This window comes from Myotis yumanensis, unplaced genomic scaffold (assembly GCF_028538775.1).
Source record: "Myotis yumanensis isolate MYYU_CA2020_CCGP unplaced genomic scaffold, mMyoYum1.0.hap1 SCAF_21, whole genome shotgun sequence".
NCBI lineage: Eukaryota > Metazoa > Chordata > Mammalia > Chiroptera > Vespertilionidae > Myotis > Myotis yumanensis.
In genome coordinates this window covers 9,361,148-9,373,558 of record NW_027223772.1, presented here as the reverse complement: position 1 = coordinate 9,373,558, position 12,411 = coordinate 9,361,148, and the positions used below count along the sequence as shown (strand labels likewise).

Genomic DNA, 12,411 nt, shown 5'->3' with positions numbered 1-12,411 from the left:
TTTTACTGGAACCACTTTGGAAAACTCATTTTAAGTATAAAGTACTATGTCTTTTATATAAGTTTTGTGATAAAACTTTGGTATTACACTTACAAGATTCAGATTTAATGCTTACAAATTATTTTTGGTAATTATATTTAATAGTGCTGCAGTCTGATAATACAATGTTTAAGGTAAAGTAAGTATCGAGGGTAAAATCATCGGTAATGAGGCCATCTGGTTCATCGACTGCTATTGTGGTTCTGTATTCCCAGAAGGGTAGCCCATGCTTCTGGGATATTGATGTTGAATTGATTAAGCTGATAGGTTGATCCATAACTTCTTCAAACTAAGGTCACAAGAGTCTTGTTTTAAGAGGAACATCCTGGAGGTGAAAAATTATTTATTACAAATAAATTTTGGATTCAGCCCAAATGTATGCCTATATTATTTCTATAAATTCTAGAAATGACACTTCCTAGCTGGGTAGCTGTGGCCAAGGCACTTAATTGCCCTAAATGGAAGTTTCTTTATTTCTAAAAAAGAGCAAATCCAGTTTCTTTATTTCTGAAAAGGAGATTTTATATATATATATATATATATATATATATATATATATATATATAAACATTTTTGTTTATTGTCACCTGAGGATATTTTTCCCATTAATTTTTAAAGAGAGTGGAAGGGAGGTGGGGGTGTGTGGGGAGAGAGAGAGAGAGAGAGAGAGAGAGAGAGAGAGAAACATCAATGTGAGAAAGACACATTGATTGGTTGCCTCCTACACAAGCCCTGATCAGGACCAGGGATCGAACCTGCAACCCAGGTATGTGTCCTTGACTGGGAATCAAACCCTCAACCCTTCAATGCGTGGGCTGATGCTCTACCACTCACCCACAGCGGCCAAGACAGGAGTTAATGTCTTATAGGGTTGTAAGGGATTAAATGAGAGAATGTAAAAATGCTACACATGTAGTAAGTGTTTGATAAATAGGAGCTATTATTAAGAATAATTTTAGTTGCCTAGAGTAATTTATTATAGTACAAATCAACTCTGATAATCACAATAACATGTGATATCTTACTAATCCTATCAACAATAGACTGAAGTTGTTTTCATTTTGTGCATTTTTTTTGTTTCTTTCAAGTAATTTAAACATACATGGGGTTAATCAGATTATATTTACATTACATTCATTAAAAATATCCAGTAAATAGACACATTGATATTGATACAAAAGTGGCATATGTCCTTAAGGCTTCCATGTTAATAGTCTTTATATATGCAAAACTAGAGGCCCAGTGCACGAAATTCGTGCACAGCGAGGGTGTCCCTTACCCCGGCCCGCACCCTCTTGCAATCCGGGACCACTGCCTTCTAACCGCTCGCCTGCCTGCCTGCCTGCCTGATCACCCCTAACTGCTCTCCCCTGCCCGCCTGATCGCCTCCTAATTGCTCTCCTCTGCCAGCCTGATTGCCCCTAACCACTTCTGCCTCGGCCCTCACCACCATGGCTTTGTCCAGAAGGATGTCCGGAAGATGTCCAGTCTAATTAGCATATTACCCTTTTGTTAGTATAGATTATTTCAAAGATGCAATGTTTCAAAACAGTAAATGGGTTCTTGCTCTTAGTTGACAATGTAACCATGGCCAGTTAGTTTGACACTAATATGGTTATCATATGATTACTTCAGACTATAATTTAACTTTGGTAATGAAGTAATTATTTCTATCAGTTTTAGTAGTTCCCATTGTAATAATAGTCGGGAAAGGAGAAAAGTGAACCCAAATGTATGCCTATATTATTAAACATTTTATGTCAGGTGGATAGTCCTTTGAGATGTGATCTTGACTGAGTTGGTAGAAATTGATAAAATAGTCTTCTTCAATAGGACTGGCCAGATTATTATTATTTCACCATAATGGCAACATCTGCTAGGAAAATAAAATTTCCTCCCTACGGAGAATCTGCCTGCTCCAGCTAAAGCTGTGTATATACATGGAATGCCAGGAAATTCTGACATATTGTTGGAGCAAACACTTCAAAAATATCTTGTGTTTTTTTGTTTTAGCAACTTCAGTGTGTGGTGGTTGGAAGCGAAAATGCCAAGCGATATTTTGAAGCAGTTCAAGGATCAAAAGAACATCGAGGAGAGCTTTTTGGACTCTCTAATATCTTCAAACTGAGGCCCCAAGGGTCTTGTCTTACGAAGGACATCCTGGAGGTGTGAAACTCTTCTCTGACCTTTCCAGTGTTTTAAACATCGTTTTCTCCCTCAGGAAACTTGAAATATAATTGCTAGTGCCTTTTCAGGGAAATTTGTGGGTTTATTCATAAAAAATGCCTTATGCTTACAATTTCTACTTTTTGAAAAATTAGAAATGAGTTATTGTACCTCTATAATAAGATTTTTCCCATGCATACTAATAAATAATCTACTCACACAAATACAGACACATATACTAGATAGTGTGACCTCCAACGCCATTTTCAGACTGGGAAAGAGAAGTCTGTTATTTTGAAACAGCTGTTGAAGTCAGGAACTGAAAAAAAAAAAAGAGAGAGAGAGACTTTCCTAAATAAACAAAAGTATAAAATGTGTTTTGATTAAAAGTTACCAAATATTCCCTGAGACGCACTCTCATGTCTTCCTGGAGATTTTTGTTTTCTGTTCCCAGTAAAAATTCCACACCAATATTTCAAACTCTCCCAGTTGTGTTCATCCTCAGCATACAGATGTTTCTTATTCTTCAAATGAGATATTTATATCCTTTAAAAAATCTTTTAAATTCTTTAATATACCACGCTACTGAGGCTATTAACCTATTTTCTAGTTGATATTTAGTATTATAAAATCCTGGACTATCATTTTTTTTCAAACCACCCCCCTGCCCCCATTATATAGATGAAGAAACTGAATCTTAGAATTAAGGATATTTTCCTTAATTTTCAGGACTTTGTAATAAAACCTTAACACTCTATATTTCATTTATTCATTAGGTACCGTAAAAACAGTTCAAGGAACAATTGGTCCCTATCTTTAAAGAACTTAGACCATCTTGGTGGGAGGTGGGAGAGAACATTTACATGGTGAACATGTAACATCAGAAAGCATATGTTAAGCAGGTAGCGGTATGACTCTAGCCCAGTGATGGCGGACCTATGACACGTGTGTCAGAGGTGACACGCCGAGCTCAAAAGGTTCGCCATCACTGGTCTAGCCTAATACTAGTAAGTGAACATTGATGCGTGGCTAACAGGAAGGGGCATATTATTTGTACCCTGTGATTATTACAACTGGTATGTCATTGCTGGTGTCTGTGCTGAGTTTTATTTTATAGTAACTGATTCTGAATTGAGTGGCCCATTTAAAGTCCCTTTCTTTGATCTTGTTCATGTTTTCAAATATGCTGTTTCTTGTTATAGATTTGTTTTCCCATTTCTTTTCTCTCATCTATTGAATATCCCTGTTTGGCCTCCTGGGCTCTTTCAGACCTTGCCTCCATCTCAGAGTACTAAACAACATACCAGCCGACATTCATGTTTCTAATTTGAAATTATTATAAAATATATTAGCATTATATTACTTATGCCATTTTCTGCCATAGTTTAGTTCTCTATTTTATGAGAATCGCCACCTATTCTTTGGTTAAACAAGTATTAGGTAAGACATACCAGTATGACGAGTTATTAAGTAGAAGTTGCTCTTGTTCTCTGGGTGTCCCCAGTATATCTTATTTCTTCTCCAGGAGTGTCTATTTATCAGGTCTTATTTTGTTTAAGCACATCATTGGCATTCAGTTATTAAATAGAGTTAAAATTGTTCATTTGTTGTCAACCAGATTTTAAAATTATTCAGGCCTGGTTCAATTCATGCTGCTTTTGGCCAAACAGTGTTTTAAATGTTATTATGCTAAGCCCTCTATGATAAAAGCATGTATCATAACATAAAAGATGAATTTCATTTCTAGTGATACATTTTAATTTTTAAAAGCTATAATCCCTTTAAAATGTTTTAAGATGTAGAACTTACAGGACATTTTTAATCTGATGATTTCTCAGCAATTTAGCTATATTTTTCATTGACTTTTTAAATCTACATCAGAGTTTCTCTTTAGAATTAGAGTTGAGAGTTCATTTCACAAATATTTATTGAATATATACTAAATGTCAAGTACTGTTCATAGAGCTAAGTATACAGAAATGAATAAAATACACCCCCAAAAAACTCCTGCCTATAAAAAAAATTCTATGTGGGGGGACAAATAATAAGCAGAAAAAAATAAGTGAAGCTTAGACTATATTATGATGATAGGTTCCAAGGCTAAAAATAGAGCAGGTAGAAGATGAATAAGTTCTGAAATCTAATGCCCAGCACAGTGATTATAGTCAATGCTACTGTATTATATACTTTAAAATTGCTGAGGGACAAGATCATAAATGTTCTCACCACACACAAAAAGTGATCATTATGGGACATGATAGAGATGTTAGCTAAAGCTACAGTGGTCATCATACTGTAGTGTATAAATGTATCACATCAACATGCCGTGTACTTTAAATGTGTACAGTGTTATATGTAAACTACTTCAATAAAAAAAAGTGAGAGCGGGAAGGGAGATAGGGAGGGAGGCTGTTAGGAAACCACATCTCAATTGTAAGTGGGGTGGCCAGGGCAGAGCTCACTGTGAGACTCATTTATCCTTTGAAGAGACCAGGGAAGAAGATGTGATTGGGACAGAGGAACAAATGCAAAGGCCCTGAGGGAGGAGAACGCACATGGCAGGAGGCCCGAGGGGCTGGAGTGGAGTTGGCAAGGAGCGAGATGGGGCCAGAGACCTGACAGGAAGCGGGGACCTACAGGAACTTTGACTCTGACTTTGAGGAGCCAACAAGCAATCAGAGGGTTCTGAACAGAAGAATGACATCGTCTGATCTGCATTACCTGGGTTAAATATTAAGAATTAGACAGCAGAAGTACAAGAGTAGAAGCAAGAAATGAGGCAGGAGGGTAATGCAATAATCAGCCCAGAGATGGAGTGGTTTGGGCCAGGGTGATAGTGTGATGGGTCAGAGGGCAGGAGAAAAACAGAGGAGTTAACCATGAATCCAAGGTGCTGGGCTGCACTGCAGCGGAAAACTGCAGTTGCCTTTTGCTGTCACAGAGGGGTTCTGATCGCTTGAGGGTTTCTGTACTGCCAGTTGGAGCCGTTTAGCCGTTTCGCCTCTGTTGGAAAGATGAAAGTCAGTCATGGGCAGGAGGCTCCCCACTCCTTTGCGGTAATAGCTTCTAGGCATTGGAAGAGAAAGTATGGCAATTTAGGAGCTGTTTATCATGCTCTAAAGATCTGTAGGGGAAATTCTCACTTGTTGCCCAGATACCAGGTAGCTGCAACCATGCCATTGGTATGTCTGTGTATTCATAAGCTGGACATTCGAAACTCTGGTGATGGCAGTATTATTTTCTCTCATTCTATCAACAAATAAAGCCTTAAAAGAGAAATATATTAATTTCCTTTTGAAGAAAATTTAATATTCTAGAATTTAGGCAATTAAATACCTCTGTTAAATGATATACCAAAAGCTTTATATGCATAAACTAGAGGTCCAGTACACAAAATTCGTGCACAGGGAGGGGGCTGTCCATCAGCCCGGCCCTGCGCTCTCTCATAATCCAGGACCCATCAGGTAGGGTCCCTAGTCCTGGCCAGCAATCAGGGCCTATCAGGGCTTTCTTTCCCTGGGCTGCTGGCAGCTGGCCCCGCCCCCACTGCTGCCACTGCTTGCCATCTGTGCAGCGCTGCCCCTCTACCCCTCCCCCCCTCGCCACCAGTCGCCTCCCTCTGTGGGTGACAGGCATGGGGTGCGATCACTTGGCTGGCCCGGCGCCAGTGCGTGTCATAGTGTGATTGTCCGGAAGGTCATCCGGATGGTCGTTCTGCTATTCGGTCGATTTGCATATTACACTTTGATTATTATAGATAATTTCCCAAAAGATATAGCAAACCTGTTATATAATGAAGACCTTTTTAAGTTTCATACTAGGATGGGCCTTTTCATTTTGAGGCCTACTACTATACCTAAGGAATCAATAAGCATTTTAATAAATATGAACAATAAATACACAGCAATATAGGCTAGAATATCAAGTTCTCAGTACTCAACATTATCTGTGCTGTTTGAAATGTAGACAATGTCCTTACTATAATTACATAGATATGGCTATTATGGAGTCATTACTGTATGTATACATATAAGATTTTCCCACCCTCCCTTACCTACTAGAGTTTTTAATGGAGTTGGCTAAAAAGCACTGTTAGTTTTCTATCTGAAAAAGTAAGCGTTAAAATAAGAAATAAGCCCTAACCGGTTTGGCTCAGTGGATAGAGCGTCGGCCTGCGGACTGAAAGGTCCCAGGTTCGATTCTGGTCAAGGGCATGTACCTTGGTTGCGGGCACATCCCCAGTGGGAGGTGTGCAGGAGGCAGCTGATCGATGTTTCTCTCCCATCGACGTTTCTAACTCTCTATCCCTCTCCCTTCCTCTCTGTAAAAAATCAATAAAATATATTTTTAAAAAAATAAAATAAAATAAAATAAGAAATAAGAGTATTTTATGGGCCCAGCATACTTTCACTGTGCCACTCCACTACCTAAGAATTAAGAGTATTTTAAAATGTTATATAAAGTGTATATGAGTTCCTTAATTAGCAAATTTAAAAATAACTAAGAGCGCTAAAGCAAGCTGTACTCTTTCTTAACGCCAAGTTTTCACATGCCATTGCTGCTGTTTATCTGGGTGTTTTTTACCCCATATTTTACACAGTTATTTGCATTCTTTATAGAGAGAAGGCCAAGTGGAAGCAGGGGTCATGACAGCCACAACGTGGTTGAAAGAGGAACCTAAAGAACACCACCGAGAACCAGTAAGCAATGTTGGAATCTGTAGCCCAGAACGCCTAGAAAACATGGACTGTGACAGGCTTAAGTTTTCTCCCCTTTCTCCTTCATTTATCGATGTGTAAAGAAAATGCCTTTTAAAAAAGAGTCAAGAACACAAAATTAGGACCGTCAGTAAAATTAATAATGTAGGCTAATTTAACATTTTCTATCATAAGAACAAGAGCACCCATCGGGCATTTATATCTACAGTGGAATTTTAACTAAACAAAACTGTAAGTCCAAAATTAAATGCACTGTATAAGTGACCAATCCAAACTAAAATGATTTTTCTTATGTTGATAGTTTTTTTATTTTTTGTTTTATTCCTGTGAATTCTTTTTTTTTAATTTAAATTCTTTATTATTTAAAGTATTACATAAGTCTCCTTTTAAAATGATGTTTACTAGACAACAAATTAAATGAGAAAATAGCAATCAAAGTGTACTTCAGATTATTAAATCCAAACATCAAAATTATTCTCTTCCGTAGATTATTTCAGTCCTTGATCTTACTATCTTTTTAGTAGTTTGTCATCTCACGTATACAAAATCTATATTTCTTATCAAAGGATCTTTTAAAAGTAAAAATTATGTGTAGATTTTTAAATTATTGTTGTTGCTGTTTTTTTCTTGTTTGTTTTTAGGGGCATATATTTATACCAGCCCAATGATTTGAAATGTGGGGTGAACATTTTTCTTAATTTATAGAAATACATGAATAGCAAATGTTGACAGAAGTATTGCTAGATAATACTTTCCCCAAAGTGCTGATTAATAACGCCTCAGTTTTAGGAAACTGAAAGATACACTTAGCTCTGACTGATGTGAAAAAATTAAATATGGATTTAAATTTATAGCAAAGTTTGCTTCAAAATATCTTCAATATTTCCTTTACTTCTGGTTGTCAAGATTCTGTTTGATCTTATTTTTAATTTTAATTGATTAGAACCATTTTCCAGTTGCAAATTCTTTTCTTTGTTAACTCCTGTTTGTCTCCTCCTTAAAGCACCATGAGAAGCATCTGCTGGGCTACAGTAAGCAATAAGTTGTGTGCTTTTCTTTTCTGAGGCCAGAATGGTCATGTGGTATTCTAGCTTAAACTTCTATTTTGAGAAAGTTGTTAAACTTGAAAAAAGAAAATAGTGAACCAGACTATAATATTAAATCCTTTACAATTGTTTATTAAGTGTACTTTTACAAAATACCATGTAATGGACTTGTACAAGTTATCTGCCCAAATTTAATTCCTTTCCAGTATGATAGATGTGAGTGATGTCATCCTCTTGACATTTTCTAATATTTCTGTCATAGCCTAGAGAGCCTGACGGTCAAGAACACAGAGGTGCGGAACCACCGGCAAAAGATGCATGTGGTCTCTGCAGCGACCTCAGTGACGATGAATTGGTGGACAACTCCAGAGTCAAGTCTGCCAAAGGCAAAGCATCTGACCTAAGTAAAGCTTCCGGTCCTGCTGGACAGCTCACCTTACTCCAGTGTGGCTTCTCTCAATTGCTCGAGACAAAATGGAAAGCAGTTGATGACGGTGATGAAAATACTGCATCTGACAATGAAAGTCCTGATGAGCAGCCCCCATGCCTTTCAGCAGAAGCCAAAGACGTTGTTTGTCAGAAGAATCAAGTCCCTCTTGGTACTTCAGAACATCAGAAATTAGCTAATATCCTAAATCCAAGTGAAAAATGTGTTTTTGAGAAAAGTAAAAAGATTTTAGAACAGTCTATTTCTTCTGAGTCTGATAAGAATTTTAAAAATACAACTGACCACCATTGCATTTTACAGAATGTCACAGAATCAGAAGATAGTGATGTCATCCTTCCCACACAATATACAACTCAGAAACCCCTTCAGAGTAGTTTAAAGTCTAGGCCACCCGCGGATAGATCTGAAGATTCTGAAACAGAAAACCCTATAAAAATAACAAATGATGGTGATGATAGAAAGACTGATGTCAGAGGAAGTGGACTAATTTCAAAACAATTAAATCCTAAGAGCGTGACCCTGAAGTCTATTATGAAAAGAAAAGGTAGTAGTGATATTAGTGATGAATCTGATGACATTGACATTTCCTCCAAGTCAAGAGTAAGAAAACAAAAAACTACTAGTTCTTTGAGGTTCAGGAGAAAAAAGGAAAATAAAAGGGAACTTGACACTTTTTCTAAAACAATGAAGAAAGCAAACCAACTGTATGCAACAGATGAAGATTGTAATTCTCAGGTTATTGATGATTTTTCATCCTCAGATGATGACTTTTTTGTTAGCCATGTTGGTTTCTCCAAACAGAAACATCGACCAAATGCTATTAAAGATAAAATTGGTTCCTCTTCAGAATTGCCAAGGCATAAGAAAAATAGCACTTTAGTACCAAGAAAACCAATGAAATTTTCAAATGAGAGCATTGCCAATCAAGAGCAGATATATGAATCAATGGATAAATTTTTAGGTAACTACAGATACTTTCTGAAAACTTATTTGTTTTGTTAAATAGTTCTGTAAGAGATTCTTGAATGAGCTTGTGAAATAGCTCTTTACAGTCAGGCATTGAGGCACAAATGGGAAAGTGGGTGGGTGGCAGGATAAAGGGAAGACCACCTAGGTCAAGATAGAAAACTTTGTCATCTCCCCCAGAATCCTCTACATTGCCTCATCTTAATCACAGCCCCTCCATCCTCATAAATACTAATTATTCCAACTTTTATAGTAATTACTTTTTTGACTTTTTTACAATTTTATTACACAAATGTGTATCCCTAGACATAGTTTGGTCTCATTTTTAAAAAATTATATAATCTCTTTTATTTTATAGTATTCTTCTTTCATCCCTTCCATTTCCTTATGATTTATCTGTTGATTTACCTGGGCTATCTATAGAGTTTTCCTCAATTTGGATTTTGCTAATTGTGCCCTCTAAAGAGGCTGAACATATTCCTCTGCCCTGAATATTTTCTGCCACTGAGCCATATCTGAGACTGTATCAAACTGAGGTTCAGTCCCTTTTGACAAGATAAATGTTAGTGTTTGGCAAAACTATGGGAGGCACAAAATATTTTTTGGTCTCTCTTTATTATCTTAACGGCCATTGATGCTTAATGCCTATAACTATTTATTCATTCAGAATAGCAACATGCTATTTTCTACTTCTCTCATTTCTGTTTTGTTAGTTAGAATGCTTCTGTAAGGAGATACTTACATCTGCTGTTACTTACCCAGTGCTATAGTTCATATAGGATAGGCAGGGGGAAATACTTAATTCATTTCCTTATCAGTTTTTAGTATAATAAATGGATCCCTATCATCCTTAGAAGGAATGGTCTTTCTAAAAATCATGAATTAATTGACTCAAATACTTTTAATGGGTCTCAATCTATTGCAGTTAATGTCATTATTGAAGCTTAATTGTCTCATCTTTGGACAATGGGAGCCTTTGGACATGAGCATTTTGGTTCCTGAGACCCTCTGTCATGATGCTCGTAATCTTGGATTGCTCTCTGATATTACAAAATGTCCCAGGATCATCTCATACGTTTCCTGCCCCAGACAAGAAGGCTTGGTTCCTTCTAGCGAGAAAGCATGTTTCAAGATCTCAGTCTTATGCTAGGAATGATCATTGCTACTACTAGCTTGGTTATTATTTTGGGACCTTTTCTGTGGGCAGATTATATGTATGTACATATATATATATACACACATTTTTATACATATGTTTATATGTTTATACATGTTTATATTTACATGTGTATATATTTATATTTACATGTATTTATGTATACATGTATTTATATACATATATGTGCATTTTATATATGATTAAATACTTCATGAATTTGTATTGATACTCCCATATTTATATTGATAATTTGAGACTATAGAGCTTTTATTAAACCTCTTATGTATTACATTTGTATACCATTTCCTCTATAATGTTAATTCTGGTTCTTAAGCATATAGGTAATGATTTAATTATAATGTTCCATAATTACTCATTTATTTTATCCCATATTATATAAAAGTCATAAAAGTAAAAATACCAATAATACTACATTATGATTCCTGAAAACATGCTCTCCCATTTCTTTCTACTTTTAAAATAGATATACTATGTCCACAGTGTTGGAACTTGCAGACACTGTGTTGCATAGCCTCCCCTCTTAGAATTAATTTATTCTTGGTTTGCAGGTAACTATACATTTAACGCTCCCTATTAGTCCTTATATCAGTGTTCTCAAGTCATGTTGGTCTTCTGAAGCTTGTTTTCTAGGAGCTCCCTCAGGAAGTGCTCATGAGAATAATCTCAGATTCTTGTTGATAACACTTTGTGCCCCTTGTACTTAAAAGTCATTTTTGCTAGATATAAAATTCTTGGCTCACACTTTCTTAAGTATTTTAAATGTGTAGCTTTATTTTCTTCTGGCATGAAGGCTGTGTTACATGTCCATTCGTTTGTTTGTTTTTCTAGATGTTCAAAGCATTTTTTGTTCTTTTCATTATTGTCCAGTAATTTTACTAGGTTGTGTTTTGGTGTTTGTCTTAATCAGCTCAGGCTGCCATAATAAGCTACCATAGATTAAGTTGCCTACCATTTATTTCCCACAATCCTAAGTTTGGGTGACTAAGATCACAATGCCAACATGGTTAGGTTCTTGGTTAGGGCCCTTTGCCTGGTTTACTGATGGCTCCCTTGTTGCTGTGTCTCACCTGGTGGAGAGATAAATCATCTCTCTCCTGTGTCTTCATATAAGGGCACTAATCCCATTCTTTAGGGCCCATCCTCATGACCTAATTGTTTCCCAAAGTCCAACTGCAAACTCCATCGCCCTGGGGTTAGGACTTCAACATAGGAATTGAGGAGGAACGTTCAGTCCATAGCAGTGTTGGTCAGTTTTCTCATAATATAGTTTCAACTTGGGTTTGATTTTAGGAAAGCTTTCTTATGCTAGTGTTTTTAGTTACTTGTTTTATTTGTTTGCTTGGCCTTCTTCTTCAGAGACTCCTGTTATTCAAATGTTCGCTCTTTACCTGAATTTGTCACATTCTCTCAAATCCTTTTTTATATCTTTTCTTTTTTTGCTTATCTATTGTGTTCATTCCATCTTATGTTCTTTGTAGTTTAGTGTTTATTTCTGAAATAATTTTTAAAAATATTTTTTATTGATTTTAGAGAGGAAGGGAGAGGGAGAGAGAGATAGAAACGTCAACGATGAGAATCATTGATCAGCTGCCTCCTACGCGGCCCCTACTTGGGATTGAGCCTGCAACCCAGACATGTGCCCTGATCAGGAATCGAGCAGTGATCTCCTGGTTCTTAGGTCAACACTCAACCACTGAGCCGGACTGGCCGGGCTGAAATAATTTTTTTTTAATTTTGAGTTTTTCCTGAGTTCTGCCACCTATTTCTAAGTTATTTTAATTCTGATTTATGTCGTTGGTTCCTGTGTTTTATCATTTTCTTGAACTCTTTTACCTCATTTTGAAATCA

General features: G+C 36.5%; 1 protein-coding gene across 2 annotated transcripts in view; it reads left to right on the top strand.

Moving 5' to 3' along the window:
- ERCC6L2 (ERCC excision repair 6 like 2) overlaps positions 1-12,411 on the top strand; it is a 114,749-nt gene that overhangs the window by 64,694 nt on the left and 37,644 nt on the right. For both annotated transcript variants that reach the window (XR_011469270.1, XM_070400815.1), the window contains exons 14-16: positions 2,053-2,205; positions 6,825-6,905; positions 8,232-9,378. Coding sequence is in view for 1 of the 2 variants with exons in the window: in XM_070400815.1 (XP_070256916.1) it covers positions 2,053-2,205; positions 6,825-6,905; positions 8,232-9,378 (1,381 nt within the window). In the remaining variant the exon portion in view is untranslated. The remainder of the gene's footprint in view (positions 1-2,052; positions 2,206-6,824; positions 6,906-8,231; positions 9,379-12,411) is intronic.